General features: G+C 39.5%; 2 protein-coding genes across 2 annotated transcripts; one reads left to right on the top strand and one right to left on the bottom strand.

Annotated features, from left to right (window-relative positions):
• Positions 1 to 12,097: 12,097 nt before the first annotated feature.
• On the bottom strand, positions 12,098 to 14,489 carry LOC135650188 (protein transport protein SEC13 homolog B-like). Its single transcript, XM_065169390.1, has 2 exons — positions 14,304 to 14,489; positions 12,098 to 13,336 (listed from the first exon to the last, which is right to left on the bottom strand). The coding sequence occupies exon 2, from the start codon at positions 13,268 to 13,270 to the stop codon at positions 12,362 to 12,364; it is 909 nt and encodes a 302-aa protein (XP_065025462.1). The 5' UTR covers positions 13,271 to 13,336; positions 14,304 to 14,489; the 3' UTR covers positions 12,098 to 12,361.
• A 116-nt stretch (positions 14,490 to 14,605) lies between these two features.
• On the top strand, positions 14,606 to 19,286 carry LOC135650187 (pentatricopeptide repeat-containing protein At2g01390-like). The gene is made up of 2 exons (XM_065169389.1): positions 14,606 to 15,350; positions 17,623 to 19,286. Exons 1-2 carry the CDS (start codon positions 14,681 to 14,683, stop codon positions 18,612 to 18,614), a joined length of 1,662 nt encoding a protein of 553 aa, XP_065025461.1. The 5' UTR covers positions 14,606 to 14,680; the 3' UTR covers positions 18,615 to 19,286.
• The last annotated feature ends 41 nt before the right edge of the window (positions 19,287 to 19,327 follow it).

Genomic DNA, 19,327 nt, shown 5'->3' with positions numbered 1-19,327 from the left:
AAAGAAGCTCGTCTCGGAACTCACCAAGTGAATCGTCGCAAGTCCAGGAGTTTGCCGGAAGTCCGCAGGAGCATCACCGAGGGTTCATCGGATGATCGACGGAAGTTCGCCGGAAGCTCGCCGGAAGAAGCGATTGACGCACCGGAGCCAACTGCAGTAAATGTCTTAGGAAAAATCGTAGTTAGCATATTGATTAAGTTAGAAATGGGAGGTGATCCCATTAACTTAATCTTGGGGCAATTGGGCCCCCGAAAAACCCAAATTGGGCCGAATGGATCAACCCATTCGGACCCTGATTTCTGCCAAGCGGTTGAACCGCCCAAGGCAGGAGTTTGCACCGCTTGGGCTCAGTCTCCGAGTGAGACTGGGAGGTGCAACCGCTCCAGCCAGGCGGTGGCACCGCTTGGGGCTCAGTCTCCAAGCGAGACTGGGCGGTGCAACCTCCCCTGACAGGAGGTAGCACCGCCTTAGCTCAGTCTTCGAGCTCTGCCAAGCGGTGCAACCGCCTGAGCTCGGTCTTCGAGCTCTGTCAAGAGGTGCAACCGCCCCTGACAGGAGGTAGCACCGCCCAGAGGCTTAGTCTTCGAGCTCTGCCAAGCGGTGCAACCGCTCCAGTCAGGAGGTGCAACCGCCTGATCCCGGAATTCCGGGAATTGACAGTTTTGAGCTCCAAATTTGAACTGGGTTGGGGCCTATAAATACCCCACCCATTCAGCACTAAAAGGTAGTGAACTAACACCGAAATCTTGATCCTTTTATGTGATTCTTATAGCTCAAAATTGTTGTAAAGGCCAAAAGTTCTTCTCCCTCTGTTCTTCCAAGTTCTAAGTTGTAAAGAGAGGAGAGAAAATTTCTTTAAGGGTTGTCTCCTAAGCCCGTCAAAAGGAGTGAAACTATAAAAGGGTGGTTGGCCTTCGCCTATTGAAGGAAGGCCTCTAGTTGACGTCGGTGACCTCGTTAGTGGAGGAAGCCAATAGTGGAGTAGGTCAAGATTGACCGAACCACTCTAAATCTCGATTTGCATTTACTTTGAGCATATTATCTTTACTGCAAACCTCCTCTGAAGCTTACTACTTTCTGCGCTTATACGATCGGGTTTCAAGCTTTGCACTTTCCGAATCAATGTTTAGACATAAATCTGCTTTTTCGTACGATCATCATATTTCAGATTACGTTTACGTCTTGATTTCTACCATAACTGCAAACTGCCTTTATACCCTTGCTTAAACTGCATCTCGCCTAATCAAGTGATTTATGAATCAGCATTTAGACATAAATCAGTTTCTTCGTACGAACGTCGTATTTCAGTTTGCGCTTATATTCTGGTTTTCATCATAACTGCAAACAGCCTTCATAGATTGACTTTAACATCATCTTGCTTGATCTTAAGTTAAAGTTATCTTAGAATCGGCTTTCAAACAGAAATCATTTTTATCGTTCGAATGCAGTTTCGTTTTAATCGCAGAAAGTTTTCCGCTGCACTAATTCACCCCCCCCCCCTCTTAGTGCTCTTGATCCTATCAGATTCAAGCTTTATAATAATTATTTAGATAGAAGTAGGTTTTAAGTTTGCAAGATTAACTATGATAGAGATCAAGGCATAAACCAAAATGAAGTCCTAGAGTCAAGAACGAGATTTCGTTGGGTGTTTGAGAGTTCGTCGGAAGTCCGGACGTTCGTCGGAAGTCCGGACTTTCATCGGATGTCCGGACTTTCATCGGAAGTCTGGACTTTCATCGGAAGTCCGGACATTCGTCGAAAGTTTTGTCAGAATTGACCGAGAAGGCTAGGAGCTTGCTAAAGAAGCTCATCGGAACTCGCCAAGAATATCGTTGTGAAGTTCAGGAGCTTACCGGGAGTCTACTAGAACATTGTTGAGAGATCGTCGAAAGTTCGTCAGAAGATCGCCGGAAGAAACCTAGACTTATCGAACTTATTTAGCTTAGTGTATGCCTTAAAATTCATAGTTAGCACATAATTGAGTTGGAGTTGGGCCAACTCAATTAGGGGCCAATTGGGCCCAAGTTTGGGTTGTGTTGGGCCAAGTGAAAAAGCCCAAAAAGTGACCCAATAGGTGAAACCATCGTGGCACAATCTCCGAGACTATGTCAAGCGGTGGTACTGCTAGTTTGAGCGGTGGTACCTCCCAGACTTAGTCTCTGAGACTATCATGTGGTGGTACCACCAGTCTAGACAGTGATACCACCCAAACACAATCTTCTAGGAGGTGGTACCGCCAGACTAGGTGATTGTACCGTCCAGTGTCAGTGCTACAGGTGGTGTTACCACCAAGACCTGAAAAACCCGAGATGAGACACTTTTATGCTCTAAGTTTGAATCTCCTTGAGGCATATAAATACCCCTCTCATCCTTGGTTAATTTACACAAGAATTGAGAGCAAAAAGAAACAAAAATACTATCGTAATCTTATAAGAACTCCTCTCTGTTGAATCTCAGATTTTGATGATGAAACCAATTGATAGTATTTATATTTTAATCTATGTTTTGAGTGACGCAGGATGCTCCGATTAGGATGAGACAATTAAAGTAGGAAAAATCATGTTGTGCCGGAAGAAAACATGTCAAAAAATTAGACGTCGGGCCGGAGGAACGGTTGACGCATCGACAGAAGGCTTCGGGCCATAGATTCGGGCATCAAACTAAGAAGAGCGGATATTGTGCCAAAGGATATCAGAGTTGCAGAGTCAACTGGTCGATTGGGCAATAGGCCACAAGAGAGAACGATACGCCGAAGAATCAGACGAAGCGTCGAGGGACCAATGACATGCCGAACAACTTGATTAATGCTTAGTATTAATTGTCTAGATCGAAGTGTGTTTTACATGTGCAGGATTAACTATGATAGCAAGGCATGAAGCAAAATGAAGTCTCGAAGTCAAGGACGCAACTTCGTTGGGAGTTCGAGAGTTCATCGGAAGTCCGGACGTTCGTCGGAAGTTTTGTCGGAACCAATCGAGAAGTCTCGGAGCTTGCCAGAGAAGCTTGTCGGAACTCGCCAAGAAGATTGTTGTGAAGTCTAGGAGTTTGCTGGGAGTCCGCTAGAACATTGCCGAGAGATCGTTGGAGGTTTGCCGGAAGCTCGCCGGAAGAATAGACTTACGGACTTGTTTAGCTCAGATTATGTCTTAGATTTCGTAGTTAACATGTAATTAGGTTTGGATTTGGGCCAACCCAATTAGGGGCCAGCTAGGCCCATATAAGGACTGTATTGGGCCTAATAAGAGGCCCAAATAGTACCCCAAGAAGTCTCACTATTATGGCATAGTCTTCGAGATTGTGTTAGGCGGTGGTACCGCCAGTCTAGGCGGTTGTACCACCCCTAGCAGGGTGCCAGGCGGTGGTACCACCAGTCTGGGTGGTGGTACCGCCCAGCACTACCACCTGGGTGATGGTACCGCCAGACCTGGGTGGTGGTACCACCCAAGATAGTGTTAGTGTCGACTGACACTAGGCGGTGGTACCGCCTAATGCAAGCGGTAGTACCGCCCGTGCCTGGGGAACTCGGGATGGGAAAGTTTTAGGCTCCACATTTGAATCAACTTGAAGCCTATAAATACCCCTCTCATCCCTGGTTAAAGCACACAAGCACAGAGAGATTAAAAGAGAGAAAACGCTGCTGTGATCATAAGTGTATTCCCTCCTCTAGCTTAAACTTAGATTTCTGTTTAGAGAGGAGAGTGAGTGCTTGTAAGGGTTATCTCTTAAACCCGGTAAAAGGAGAAGAGGGATGTAAAAGGTGATTGGCCTTCGCCTAATGAAGGAAGGCCTCTAGTGGACGCTAGTGACCTCGTCGGAGGAGGAAGCCGATAGTGGAGGTAGGTCACGTTGACCAAACCACTCTAAAACTACTGTGTTCTCTGGTTTGCATTTACTTCCTGCATTTTATCTTTACTGCAAACATCTTTAATAGCTTACTGCCTTCAATACATTTACATATGCTTTCAAGCTATCTTTACGAAATTGGTTTTATCGAAACAAAATATTTTTGAAGACGTGATTTTATCCGCTGCACTAATTCATCCTCCCTCTTAGTGTCGACCTCTTGATCCTAACACTCTCAAGCTCCAAGTGTTAGTCTTGTTTAAGAGAGGAGTGAAGGGGGTTATATAGGTTCTCTCCTGAACTTGTCGAAAGGAGAATCGAGTTGTAAGGGTAGTTGATCTTTGCCCATTGAAGGAAAATCATTAGTGGATGCCAGTGGCCTCAATGGAAGAGGAATCAACGGAGTGTATGTAGGTCACAACGACCGAATCACTATAAAACTTGGTTTGCATTTCCAATCTTGCAATTTATCTTTACTGCAAACTACCTTACCGGCTTATTGCTTTCACTTCGCTTACGAATGATATTTGAAGTTATCTCTCCGATATTGACTTAATCGAATGAAGAATTATTCAAATCGATGATTTTATCTACTATACTAATTCAACCCCCCTCTTAGTATCGCTCTTGATCCTAACATGATAATAATCATAACTTCTCCCCCTTTGTCATCAACAAAAAGAAGAAGTGCAACTAGCAAGTTTTCAAGCTTGTAGTTTAGCAAGATTTACATTACTTAAGAATATGCAAGCCAACAAGTGTTACTCCTCTTTGAAGCATGAAGGCTAGTAAGTTTTGCTTCTCTTGAGATGAGTAAACTAGTACTTCTCTTGAGATGTGTAAGATAGCAAGTTTCTATTTCTTTGAAATGTGTAACATAGCAATTTTGCTTTCTTTTGCAATGTGCAAGCTAGCAATTTTTTACTTCTTTTTGTAAGCTAGTAATTTTTCTTTCCTTAAAATGTGCAAGCTATCAATTTTTGTTTTCTTTACGATGTGCAAGCTAGCAAGACTTTCTCCCTTTTTGTTATTATCAAAAAGAAGAGAAGAATACAATAGTGTATTTTTTTCTTTTTTACATCAATGATTCAAGCATATAATGAGATGTACAAATCATAAATACAAAGCAATTATACATAATAAAATCAAAGTCATAACATCAAGAAGTCAAGTGACATATCATGGTTAATTTGAATATATCACTTCTTTAGAAAATATAAGGAAGAATTATAGGAGGACAATTAATGAAAAGTCTTTATTCATAATAAATCTCAATTCATAAATATCAGGTGAAAGAAGAAGATTCGTTTGGATGAATCTCTTCTTTAGTAAAAGGAAAAATCTTAATTCAAAGAAAACTTTCAAGTTATATTTAAAAGAACAATCATGATTCATTTGGATAATTTTCCTCTTTCGTAAATGACAAAAAGAAATATAAGAGAATAAAAGACCTTGATTCATTTAGAATAAATCTCAAGTATAATGTGAAAGATTTGGATAAATGTTATTCAAATTTAAATCATTAAAATCACTTTCATAGTTCAAGAAATTCATAAAATAACATAAATTCATCAATCTCTTATTGAAAAATCGATAAGATAGTGAGAGAGAAATCTTCTAGAAAAATGCATTACCTTTTTATGTATTTCGATTTATGTGATTTATTTTACACAAGCATGTCTTTGTCTTTTATATCAAATAAAAATATGTATTATTGTTTAAAACCGAAAAAAATAAATTTTATCATAAAAATCATCAAGATCAATAAATCATAAATCATAAAAATCATCATTACATCAAATCATTATATATAATTAAATTATTAAATTATCATGTATAATTAAATCATTAAATCATCAAGCATGATTTTATTAAACATAAACTATTTTCAATCAAAATCATTTTATTTCAGCTATTGAGCTTTGTGAAGTGTGTTGGATCTCCAACCATAAGCCTTGAGCATCCATTATCAAAATTTTATTTTTGCTCGTAGCTTTCAATTATAGAGATGTCTACAAGAAATGTGGATTTCCTTTAGGTACCCATTTGACTTCATGGTTGGATCTATCTATTTTAATTTTTGGTATTAAGACATTCATGGTTCCTTTAGGAACTTTCATATACTTTTTAAATAAATATTTAAAGCAAAATGACCACATTTACCATAAAAATTATATCTATTTTCATGGGAAACATATAATGTGGGTCCTTTAATGAAGATAGTTGGCTTTTATTGAATGTTACTCATAAAGCCAATTCATTCCTTTCTATGAACATGACTCTTATTGACAAGAACCATGTTTAAAGATTTACTATTAATTTTAAATTTATCTAACATTTGTTATAATAATAATTTTTTCTTTTTGCATGAATCTAATTCTTCACATTTAGTACAAAAGTTTAACATGCAATTATTATGCTCATTTTTTAATTTTTTAAATTCATTAGAAAAAGAAGCATGATCATTTTTTAGTAATTTATAATTTTTACCAACTAATTTAAATTTATCAGTTTGTAATATAAATAAAAAGCAGAAAGTAAATGCAAACCATATTTATAGTGGTTCGATCATCGTGACCTACATCTACTCCCGATTCCTCTTCACTCGAGACCATCAACTTCTACTATCGATATTCTTTTAACAGGTGAAGATTAACTATCCTTACAACTCTTTCTTCTTTTCACAGGCTTAGGAGATAACCTTTTACACCTCTCTTTTAGACCTTACTTCTCCCTTAGAAAACTTCTAACTTTAGGAGAAAGAGTTTATAGACCCTAAATGACTTCAAAAATAGAGCTAAAAAAGATCTCATCCCGGGTTTCTTGGGTCCTAGTGGTACCACCACCTATGCTGGGCGGTACCACCGCTTGCAGCACTTAGACTAGGTGGTATCACCACGTGACATGGTCTGGGAGACTATGTCTGGGTAATACCACTGCTTGACTTGATAGTACTACCACTTGATAGCCTAAAAAAGTGTGCTCTTGACTTTTCCAGGTCATGGGTAGTTCCACCTATCCTTGAGTCACTGAATGAATTTTTCACTAGGCCCAAAACAGTCCTAACTCAGGCCCAATGGGCCCCTAATTAAGTTAGTAGGGTTCCTTTCAAAACCAACTCAATTACAATCACAACTACTTCAATCTAGACTCAATTAGTTACAAACATAATATTATGTTGTGCGACATGTCATTGGTTTATCTAACGCTTCGTCTGATCCTTTTGGTGCATCGTCCTCTCTTGCAACGTATTGCCCAATCGACATGTTGACCTTCGCAACATCCGATCTCCTTGGCGCAATGTCCGATCCTTCTGGCCTGATGCTCGAACTCATAGCACAAAGTCTTATGCCGACACGTCGATCGATCGTTCGGCTCTACGTCCAATCTCTTGACATGTTCTGACTCAACATATGATTTCACTACTTTAATCGATTTATCTTTCTTTTGATTGAAGCTAATCCTACGTCACTCGAAGATCGTTAACTTCATCAATTGATTTCATCATCAAAATCTAAAATTCAATAAGTATGTCATTTTCACTATTATTTGATATTAAAGATGTGTCATTAACATTTACCTTCCAAGTACTCTACTATAAATTATATTGTTAAGCTTGATGGAGGGAGAGGGTGGAAAAGCTTGACATGTTGGAATATTTTTTTTAAGTCAAAAGTATAAAAAATAATGAAAAAATTATTTATCATGATAATACATTTGTTAAATTTTGTTGATGATAAAGGGTGCTCTTGACGATGTTCGTTAGATGCTTTTGTGCACAAAGAGGCCTTTGCTTACAAGGTGGAGTGGATTCTTCCTCCAAAATTATAAGAGTCGGTCTTCTTAATACGTGAAGGCTTGGAACATAGAGCTGAATATATATATGTATACCTCTAACTTCTATTTATGTTCTCCTTGTAAGTTGTGATAAGTTAATATTTGATCGTCATTGGTGTGATCCAGTAAGTTTACAAAAAATTATCTATTCTGGATGTGCCCGGACGACTTTATCCTTTTAAGACTCATGTTTATAAACTCTTGATTCTTTTACTCTTCAATCAATATGAGACTAAATGTCCTTATCAGTGCTCTCTTATGTTCATTTTGGGGCATGTCCGTACGATTTTACCATTTCAAAGTTTATAAACTTCAAAAAGTATTTTTGAAGATAAAGATGACTCAGAAGGTTTATAAGTCCTTAATTTCTTTATTTCTATGGGACTAAATGTCTTTATATAAAAAAAATTATCAAAATTTTTTTGACCTTTAGATCTGATTGATTATTATGGATACGTTCACTAGGTGGGCAGAGAAGCTCTTTGTTTCTTCGAACATACGGTGGAAGAAAGAATCTGTGTTTTATAAGGTTTAATTTTTTTATTATAAAAAATAACTTTTATTTTCATTTATTCCTTCCATGGTATCATGGTGACCAAGAAGAGGAGAACAACTATAGGCAAAACAGTTCTTTATGGACTATGTATACACTGTAACAAATGAGGTTAAAGGCATCATTGAATAAAAAAGAAAGAGTAGGATCATGTTGTGTCCTGACTAGACTTAATACAAGTAGCCTGTGATAGACTAGGCATGCTGCCAAGTTTCAAATCTTAGAAAAAGTATGTGAATTCATCTCTGAAGAGAGCTTCTCACGTGACATTCATGGTTTCTCTAAGTGCAAGAAAGGGTTTCTTCATGGATTTCTGTACCAAGTTAATATTGTAGTTGCTTAACCAAACTATCAAAGTAAACCTGAATAGGAACACCTTACAGATCTGATAGTATCACTTGAAATTAAACAGCTTTTGTAATTTATTGTATCGATGTTTTCTACAAGTCCGAGATGCAAACTTACAATTATATGTTAAACACTTTGGTTTCTCTATGCCCCGTGATCTGACACATTTATCTTATGTTAAAAGAGTTGATTGGAGATTTTTCTTCTTGACATGATGTGATAGGGCAGGAACACATCACAGTTGCCGCATTTTGTACAAGTAACATATTCCAGGTATCATTTTGTGATCTATCCGGAGTGTGTGTTCTCATTCTGAACTGATCTAGTGCTGTGGTTTTGCCCCCTCACCGTAGAGTTAGAGATATCAACAATAGTTGTTAGGCACAAGGGTTACGAGTCAATTATTCCAAATGGTAACAAGGGATTTGTAGATTATACTGATGCCTCAAGAAAAGGTATGAACTGAATTATCCAACTTATTATTTGAAATTAACAATAATTATTTTTACCCTAAAGATTTGAAGACATTACTTGTATGGACGAACATTTGAAATCTTTACTGATCATAAAAGTTTAAAATATATTTTTAGACGGACATTTGAAGTCTTTACTGATCATAAAAGTTTAAAATATATTTTTATTCAGAAAGAATTAAACATGAGACAACGAAGATAGATAGAACTTCTAAAGGATTCTAATTGTACCATTTGTTATCATCCGGGTAAAGCCAATATTGTAACTGATGCACTTAGTAGAAAATCTACAAGTTTTATTATTAGTCTGGTTGTGAAACAATGAAAGTTATTAGAAGAAAATTTTAATTTGAATGTTATGAGAAAAGAGTAAGACTCAATAATATTGATAGCCTTTATCCAGGTGCAATCTTGATTTCATCTTTTTGTCCAAGGAGATATAACAAATTTACTTCCCAGCTAAAACATTTCACTTAAATTTGAAGACCAACAGGATTGATAAAATGTGTATAAAAGCAGATATGAAGTATGGTGACATGAATTGCACAAGTTAAACTGTGAGAATTGCTTGCTGCATATCCAATGCATTCTTCGTACTAAAACATTTAGGCAATATATAACTTACTGGGCTCACAGTAGTGACAAACAAGATATCAAGGCATGTGTCGGTGTGCAACTGTACACAGAAGAAGCAAAATTAAAGCATTAGAAATGGACATTCTGCTGAGGACAAAAGGACATCTATATCTGGCTATGGAGTTGGAAACAATTAAATAAAACTGGCTTAGTGATTCTTAGTTTGATACGTGTATTTCACTCAACATGGCTCAATGATGAGAAAAGATCCATAAAAATTGTTGCATGGAATAAAGGTTGATCATACACCAAGAGGGTAACATGAATGCAATTCTCATGCTTAAAAGTACCTTGAAACAAACTCCTTCAAACTAACCCGAGAAAAAGAAAATAATCAAGCTCAATAGCCAAGGTTTTACGGATTTGGATATGTCACAATTGTTAGGATCAAGAGCACTAAGAGGAGAGGGTGAATTAGTGCAGCGGAAAACCTTCTACAAAAAATAAAAACTGCGTTCGTTCGTTAAAAGTGATTTTGATAAGAAAGCCGATTCGTAAATCACTTTAACTTTTGTTTAAGCGAGATGCAGCAAAGATATAAATGCAGTTTGCAGTTATGATTCTAATCAGATAGTAGGCGCAAACTGAAATATGATATTCGTACGAAAAAACTAATTTACGTCTAAATGCTGATTCGTAAATCACTTGATTAAGCGAGATGCAGTTTAAGCAAGGATATAAAGACAGTTTGCAGTTATGATAGAAATCAAAACGTAGACGCAAACAGAAATATGATGATCGTACGATGAAACTGTTTTACGTCTAAACGCCGATTCGGAAAGTGCAAAGCTTGAAACCCGATTGTATATGTGCAGAAAGCAGTAAGCTTTAGAGGATGTTTGCAGTAAAGATAATATGCTCAAAGTAAATGCAAACTGAGATTTAGAGTGGTTCGGTCAATCTTGACCTACTCCACTTTTGGCTTCCTCCACCGACAAGGTCACCGACGTCAACTAGAGGCCTTCCTTCAATAGGCGAAGGCCAACCATCCTTTTACAGTTTCACTCCTTTTGACGGGCTTAGGAGACAACCCTTGTAGAATTTTCTCTCCTCTCTTTAAAGCTCAGAACTTGGAAGAAAAGAGGGAGAAGAACTTTTGGCCTTTAAAATAATTTTGAGCTCTAAAAATCACAGAACAAGATCAGGATTTCGGTGTATATGTTGTTTTCTTTCAGTGCTAAATGGGTGGGGTATTTATAGGCCCCAACCCAGTTTGAATTTGGAGCTCAAAACTATCAATTCCCGGAATTCCGGGATCTAGCGGTTGCACCGCCTAGCAGAGCTCGAAGACTGAGCCTTTGGGCGGTGCCACCTCCTGTCAGGGGCGGTTGCACCTCCTGCCAGAGCTCGAAGACTGAGCTCAGGCGGTGCCACCGCCTGACTGAGGCGGTTGCACCTCCTGCCAGAGCTCGAAGACCGAGCTCAGGCGGTGCCACCTCTTGTCAGGGGAGGTTGCACCGCCCAGTCTCGCTCGGAGACTGAGCCCAAGCGGTGCCACCTCCTGCCTGGGGTGGTTGCACCGCCTAGTCTCGCTCGGAGACTTAGTCCAGGTGGTGCCACCTCCTGGCTTGGGCGGTTCAACCGCTTGGCAGAAATCAGGGTCCGAATGGGTTGATCCATTCGGCCCAATTTGGGTTTTTCAAGGGCCCAATTGCCCCAAGATTAAGTTAATGAGATCACCTCCCATTTCCAACTTAATCATTGTGCTAACTACGATATTTCCTAAGACATTTACTGCAACTTGCTCCGGTGCGTCAATCGCTTCTTCCGGCGAACTTCCGTCGATCATCCGATAAACTCTCGGTGATGCTCCTGCGGACTTCCGGAAAACTCCTGTACTTGCGACGATCCACTTGGCGAGTTCCGACGAGCTTCTTTGGCAAGCTCATGGACTTCTCGGATTTGTTCCCGCAGAACCTCCGACGACTGTCCGAACTTCCGTCGAACTCTCGAACTCCCAACGTGATCATTGTCTTGACTCCAGCGCAACTCCTACTGCATATCTTACTTTCATCGTAGTTAATCCTGCACACTTATCTCAACATATAGATTAGATAACAAATGACAATTGACTTCATCATCAAAATCCGAGATTCAACAACAATTACCACTCTAGTCGGCATCTCCTAGAATTAACATTTTGTAAAACCAATATATCAGTCCCAAGGACAGAATAACATGCATTAGCCCACAGAGTTGGGAACTTTCAAGGCTATTGAATCAGGTTTACCATTAATCAACCATTTCTACACATGACAGTCAAGCATCATGATATACGGAGTTCATAGACATTGTGACCAATACATGTCCATCAAAATCAGTTTTCACATGCTACCTGAAGCTGAAAGCAACAAAAATGCAGCTGCAGAAATGCAACATTGAAATAAGAACAAAAAACAGCACAAGATACACTACTAATGAATTCACTAATAATCTAATTAGTCAGGGATATAAGCAGAGAAGTATTTCTTTTGTTTCAGGCAAAGAAATGGAAATCACTGCATACTAACAATTCCAAAGAGGACCTTACCAAGAACCACATATTAAGAAAAACTACTGCTAATCTGAAGTTTTCAGCAAATAAAGCATGGAACAAGTAGATTTAGCTGACTGTTTATCACAGACCATGGCAGAGTCGCATGACAAGGAAATTCAAGCAGGAATCAGGATCTCATGGCTCTACTGTTGTCACCTGCTGCCACTCCCCATCCACAGCTTCTTTCCATAACGTGACAATATTATCACCATCAGCTACAGCTAGTATATTCCCAGTAAGCGACCATGATACTCTCCAAACAGGGGTGTGAAAGTTATGTAGAATTTTACCCTCCCACTGATCTCCTTCCTTTGCCACTGTCCATATGACAACTGTCCCATCCTGTGAAGAACTAGCAATAGTAGATTTTGGAAGCCCCAAATATGGTGCCCATGCGACATCTCTCACCCAGTCAGAATGCATCTGAAGAGCAGGAAAGCAGTCCATCTTCCAAATACCATTGTAAAGCTTCCACACTTTAACAGTGTTATCACAGCCACCAGAAGCAAGCTTCTGTACAGGGTCAAGCAGTCCTGAACCAACGAGGGTACCTGGGGCCAAAGCTGGAGCCCATGTGACAGAAGTCACACCCACCGGATGGGCTTGGTCAATCCTTGTAGTGTCCCAGCCACCATCAGTTCGTGCAGTAAAGACAGAGATGTTTCCATCTGAGGAACCACAAGCCAAGCAGAGGCCAAACTGATGAGGTGCCCATGCAATAGAGTTAACAGAGCTCTTGTGCTCGGTGAAAACTTGTGCCTGAATCCACTCATCAGGTTTGTTCCCTTCCTTCCAAATGATCACCTGGCCATCATAGCTGCACGATGAAATCACTGAACCAAACTTGGGATGGGCCCATGCAACCTGCCAGACTGGCCCTTGGTGGCCACTCAGTGTTGCAAGATGCTGGTGTGAAGAGCCATTCACACCAATAATCTTAATGGTCATATCAGACGATGCTGTGGCCAGGCACTTGCCGTAGTAGTCCATCGCCACATCATGAACCACATCCTGGTGACCTGTCTCTATCTTCTGAAAAGGCATTGCTTCAGGTTTTGTGTATCGCTTGCAAATTCTTCTACGAAAATATTCCTTGATAATTCAAAGGTCCTAAGGGGACAGGGACAAAATCATTGTTATGTAATTGTGCAAGCAAATCAAAATTGAAACACAATTTTGATATTAGACTACAATGTATTGTAACGTTTTCTTATTTATCCGATATTAGATTATACAATTTAAAAATAAGTACTTTTAACTTCCCAGCAGACTACTAAAGGAAAACAATATTGTCTAATACTCACTTGTCTAATATTGAACCATATATCCCATGTTTAACAGCAATTTGAGTTGCCCAGAACAAACAGGACAAGAGGAGAATACCAAGCATTGAATTAGTAGGCTAATTACAAGAAACAAATCAGCATTTAGCAATGGTTAATCGGCAATATCAAAAGTAAAAATGCAATTAAAGTTTATGATATTGGTTCCTTGTACATTCATTATTTTCAAGATGGATAAAGTAAAAGAGCAAAAAATACAATAATATATTAAGCTATAACGAACTTCACAACAAAAATAACACATAAACCTAATAAAACCCCAGTGGGTTTAGCCTTTACACATCTAAAAAGTCTTAGTCCAATTAGAACATGAGCACAGACAAGGATACAACTGAGTCCAAAGGCAAGAAAAAAATCAACGATTGTAAATTTAAGAGTCAGAAGGACAACAAACAACTAGGTAAAAGAAAATTCAAAAACAATTCCATCAACCAACATAACAACACAAACGAAATCATGAAACGACATCGTCTCAAACGGGGTTGGGCAATTCATCAAACATAAACCATCCTGAAAAGCGCAAGGACCCATCAGATTCAGATCCTTCGATCCTCCATTAAATCCACCGAAACCAAATCCAGATTTGCACAAGAAGGGGTACATCGCTCGAGATTGCTCGCCAAAAATCGAAAAAGCAAAACTTCGGAGGAAGCCTTCTTTGGCGATTTTGGTAGCAAGATCTATCGGATGGGTTCAAAACTAATCAGAATGATCGATCGAGAGATAAAGCTTACGATCTCGATCGGGAAGGGAAACGGGAAACTTCTTCAAATGATAGGAAGAAGAGATGTCGTCGTCGGCGTCGTCGTCGTCGTCGTCACTAGCCTCTCCTCAAAATATAGTCGGAGACTTCACTATTTTGACGAGGGTGGCAGATTGGGGCGATGCTCGGAGTTCCTAACGGCGTTCACAGAAACGTACTTCTGGTCAATCTAACTTGATCCGACTGGTCAAATGTTCTTAACCCGAACCCGATCCGCTGAGCCGGATCATCAAACTGTAACCCGAACTCGACTGATATATCCACGGTTCAAGTTCAATGATCCAAATCCGTCCCAATAGTTAATCCATCCCTCTCTTCTCAAGCCGCTGCTTTGTCTCTGTTGAGAGAATGCCATCGCCGGCTTCCCATCGCCGAGCCCTCTCCACGCTCCGCTTCCGCCGCCCCAAGAAGCGGTCTTCCCCTTTCCCCAAGAAGACCTTTACGAATCCCTCGCTGCCGGAGTATATGCGCGCCGCCATCCACAAGATCTCCACCACCCTCCGTTACTCGACGTGGGACACCGCCGCCACTGAGCTCCGTGCCCTTCCCCTCCGCTGGGACTCCTTCACAGTCAACCGCATCCTCAAGACCCACCCGCCTATGGAAAAGGCCTGGCTTTTCTTCCACTGGGCCGCCCGCCTCCCCGGCTTCAAGCACGACCGCTTCACCTACACCACTATGCTCGACATCTTCGGGGAGGCCGGCCGGATCCCCTCCATGTGGCGCGTTTTCCGGGAGATGGAGGACAAGGGGGTCACCCCCGACGCCGCCACCTACACTTCCGTCATGCACTGGCTGTCTGCGGCCGGCGACCTGGAGGGTGCTGTGCGTGCCTGGGAGGAGATGAAGGAGCGCGGTTGCGGACCGACCCTGGTGTCCTATACCGCCTACATGAAGATCTTATTCGATCATGGGAGGCCCAAGGAGGCTGCCGGAGTGTACACGGAGATGCTAGAGGTCGGCCTGTCACCGAATTGCCACACGTATACGGTGCTCATGGAATACCTTGCAGGAGCTGGTGAGTGAAAAAAAATGGCATTCTTAATCTGAATGTTAATTGTGCATGCTTTCAATTTGCTGGAATTATGTGACTGTAAGTTTGGAGGACCAGTAGGTGCTTTGAGGTTCCAGTCCATAGTTTTAGCTTAGTATCTGGCCACTGGTTGTCACCTTTGCATCAAGCTTCTGCCTTTGGAATACCAGCATCGGATTGACACAAGTGGTAGATGCCGTAATGGTGGGCTAATGGAGGCGTAGCTGTCATATGCAATTAATCATTATTTTGTGTGCTATATTCATGTACTACTAGGATACAAGAAAGCTAATATTAGAAGTGAACCTGAAGGTGGAGAGAAAGAACTGAATCAATCTTCTGGAGTTTCTTAGATGGGCTTGATGTTGGTGCATTAAGGATATAGTTTACCTCAATGAAATGAATGGTGTGTTAGAATTCATAAGTTATGATGTCAGTCACAAGGTATGTTCCTAAATCTTGACATAGGGAATGATTTACTGTTAGCGAATGAAGCTATTAGGCTATGTCCTTATAAGAAACACTCTTACCTTTTCTCCTCCTTTAAGTAGAAGTGGATGGTTAAATGAATGTTAGTCTCTGGTGGATAAGGTTCTTTCCATGAAATCAAGGAGGACAAGACTTATTTCTAGTGCAGAAGAAACTATCTGTTTTACTAGTTGAGTCATAGAGTGGTGCATTTTTGTAAGTTTTACATTCAGGAGTAGACAAATGTTCAACTAGCAGTAGACCATCAGAAACCATTTTCATAGGGTGGCACTAGCTTCATATATAGCTGTATTTCAAGACATATCATGGTATTTTTAGGATTTCAGCTTGTTTAGAGAAGTTATATTAGCATTAGGGTGAAGATACCTGATCATTCTCCTCTTTATTTGTGAACAATGGGAGCTCTTCTGAAACCAGGTAATATTTGCTGAAGTGTTTGAAGATACCTGTCATAGTGGAAAGATAAGAAGTTTTTGAAAAGATTTGTTTATGGGTTCTTTTGTGAATTCCTGAACTTCTTCTAAGATGGGCAAGGTGAATCAGCTATTACTATTTTTCCATCCAAGAATCCTAATAAAAGGAGGATAGGAACTGGAGTGTGAATAAGCTGGAGTAGTACTTCTACATTAGTAACCAAGAAGAAGAATACATACAATGTAGCTTGTCAAAAATATTCTTTCTTTTTAAAAAACAAAAAATTATCTTCTTAAATGTGTTATGTACTGAATCTGGTTGTGCAAATCATCTTGATGTACCATTTAAAGAGTTCCCTTTTGGCGTCTTTTCTTCTCCATGAAGCAAATTTATTCATGTAAGTATCTGTGCTTAGCTGTGTACATCTTTTGCTTGTTATTTTCTTCGTTCTTTTGGCTATCTATCATATTGTGCTTTGGGATAAAAGTTTTTCATGGTTCTTTGCACTACGGATATAAGTTGTTTATCACTGTTCTAAGATGCTTGTAGTCTGTGCAATAATCATGATATATTTGGTGTCTGTCAGCTGGATTTCCAAGTGATTGCTAATTTTCATAGGCCTCATTGCTATGATGCTATCTACCAGGTTTGTTCCAGACTTTTCGCAATTGAAGTTGGAATTTCATGTTTGGAGGTTTTTCTTATTACTAGATGGATATAGGTAAAAGCTGATACACAGTGAAAAATACAAGATGATAAAGATTTGGTAAGCAAGCAACCAGACCTTGTTTTACTTAAAAAAGAAAGAAACTGTTGTCATCATGTTTAAATATCTAATAGGCTAGGCATTATATAATGACAAAGGACTATATCGATAAGCTATCAATTCTGGAGAAGGATGGTTGGCCGGTTACATTATTTGCTTAGACTCCATCTAGCCTCTCACGTTAAGTGTCAAAATCATTATTAACTGTGATATTCCTTCAAGGTGTCTTATTTACTGGCTGGTTATCCCTCTCTTCAGTTGAGCATAACAAGGATTGTAATTTGTTTAAACACAGGAGTTTAATTGCATAATCAGCCTTATTATATGAAAGTTCACTAATAAACATGCATATGGGAATATTTTTGACAGCATAATCACTAATGTGATATGATGATATCTAGATATCTTTTCATTTCCAAGATATTCTCTACCAAAGCATTTTAATTATACAATGGTGAATTTTTTTTAGACCCGACATCTTTCAACCCCAAATTTTCTTCCATGATCTAGTTTTGGAATCGTTTGCTCTTCTTCTGATTTATGGAACCATCTATTACTGAGTTCAGTACTTCATGTGTCTGCTCTTAGGTAAATTTAAGGCTGCCCTTGAGATAATGAGTGAAATGCAAGAAGCAGGAATTGAACCTGATAAAGCTGCATGTAATATTCTCATTCAGAAGTGCTCCAAAGCTAGAGAGACATCAGCTATGAGACAAGTTCTCCTATACATGAAGGAGCACTCAATTGTTCTTCGCCGCACAGTATTCATGGAAGCACTAGAAGCTCTAAAACTGGTAAATGGAAGTGATCATCTGCTTCGAGAAGTAAACCCTCATCTTTCTTCTGATGGCATTGAAGATAATTCACACTTTGAACCAATTTTTTCTGATACTAGTTCATTTATTGATAGGGCTATTATCATTAATCTTATAGCGATGCAGAATTTTATTGCTGTAGAGCATATGTTGAGTGGGATGATTAACAGGCACATAGAATTAGATCCGGAGCTCATATCCATGGTCATCCAACTCAGTTGTGCAAATTATAAGCCATCTTGTGTGCTGATGGCATTTCGTTACTCCTTGCAAGTGGGGAAAGAACTTGATAGATCTGCATACATTTCTCTGCTTGGTTTCTTTATGAGGGAGAATGCGCTTGAAATGGTCCTAGAGATTGTTCATGAAATGACAAAAGCTGGAGTGAGCTTTGGAACATATCTTGTTTATCTCTTGATTTACAGGCTTGGCCGTGCAGGAATTCATACTTATGCTGAAAGTATATTTTACTCTCTGCCCATGGACCAGAATGTTGTTACTTGTACAGCCCTGACGGATGCTCTTTTTCAAGCTGGTGAAGTTGAGAAAGGTCTTGAGCTCTACGCAAAAATGAGAAAAGATTTTTCTCTCTCATCTGGCATGTATGAGGTGCTGATACTTGGTCTAGAAAGGTCTGGCAGAACAGATGATGCAGAATTTTGTAGGAAGGAGAAGAGGAAATTTACGGGGAACAAATATCCTCAAAAAGATGTTTCACCAGATGAGATTTTATGCAATTATCTTTTTGATGGGATTTTGAGTTAAGCAGCATGGAAATATTATGGTCCTTTCGATGACCTGCTAAACTTTCTTTACAGTAAGCACGAAGATAAAGCTACTGCTGCTGAAATTTGGCCAGACTATCTTCAGGAAAACTCAGAGGAGCTGCATTGTTGGGCATGGATAGTGTCCCAAATAATAAGTATCAAAAAGCCCAGTTTGTGTTTTCTCTGAGGATGGCCATTCACCAAATTGAACAGTATTAGTGCGAGGTTCTTGATATGTAGGGAACTATGTCAATATGCTTCCATCTAAAAGTCCACCAAAAAAGTTCCAAATGAAATAGTAGAAGAAAGGGGTGTGGTCTAGCGTTACAATGATCCAGAGGATTGGTGGAATCACACTTCCAGTATCACTGGGCACTAGCACCATTTTTGTCATAAGTGGTTTAAAGGTGGAGAATTTAGATGTGGTTTGCTAAGTTTAGCAAGAGAAGCATTTAGAGGAGCAAAATTTGGCCTCGCTGTATGATATTTAAAGATTATTTATTTATTATATACCCTATCACTGGCAATCTGTCATTGAGAAAAGTGTATGTAGAAGATTAACAGACATAATTAATTCTAAGATGAGACAATACAACAATGAATTATTGATGAATCAAATTGATACTCCTCAGGCAACTGATAATAAAGAGGTCCCTGAGCTTTTAGTTGATACAGGAGAGTAAGTCTATGATCAAATATGTAAATCAAACT

This window comes from Musa acuminata, chromosome BXJ3-9 (genome assembly GCF_036884655.1).
Source record: "Musa acuminata AAA Group cultivar baxijiao chromosome BXJ3-9, Cavendish_Baxijiao_AAA, whole genome shotgun sequence".
Taxonomy (NCBI): domain Eukaryota; kingdom Viridiplantae; phylum Streptophyta; class Magnoliopsida; order Zingiberales; family Musaceae; genus Musa; species Musa acuminata.
This window is presented reverse-complemented; position numbering and strand designations above follow the sequence as displayed.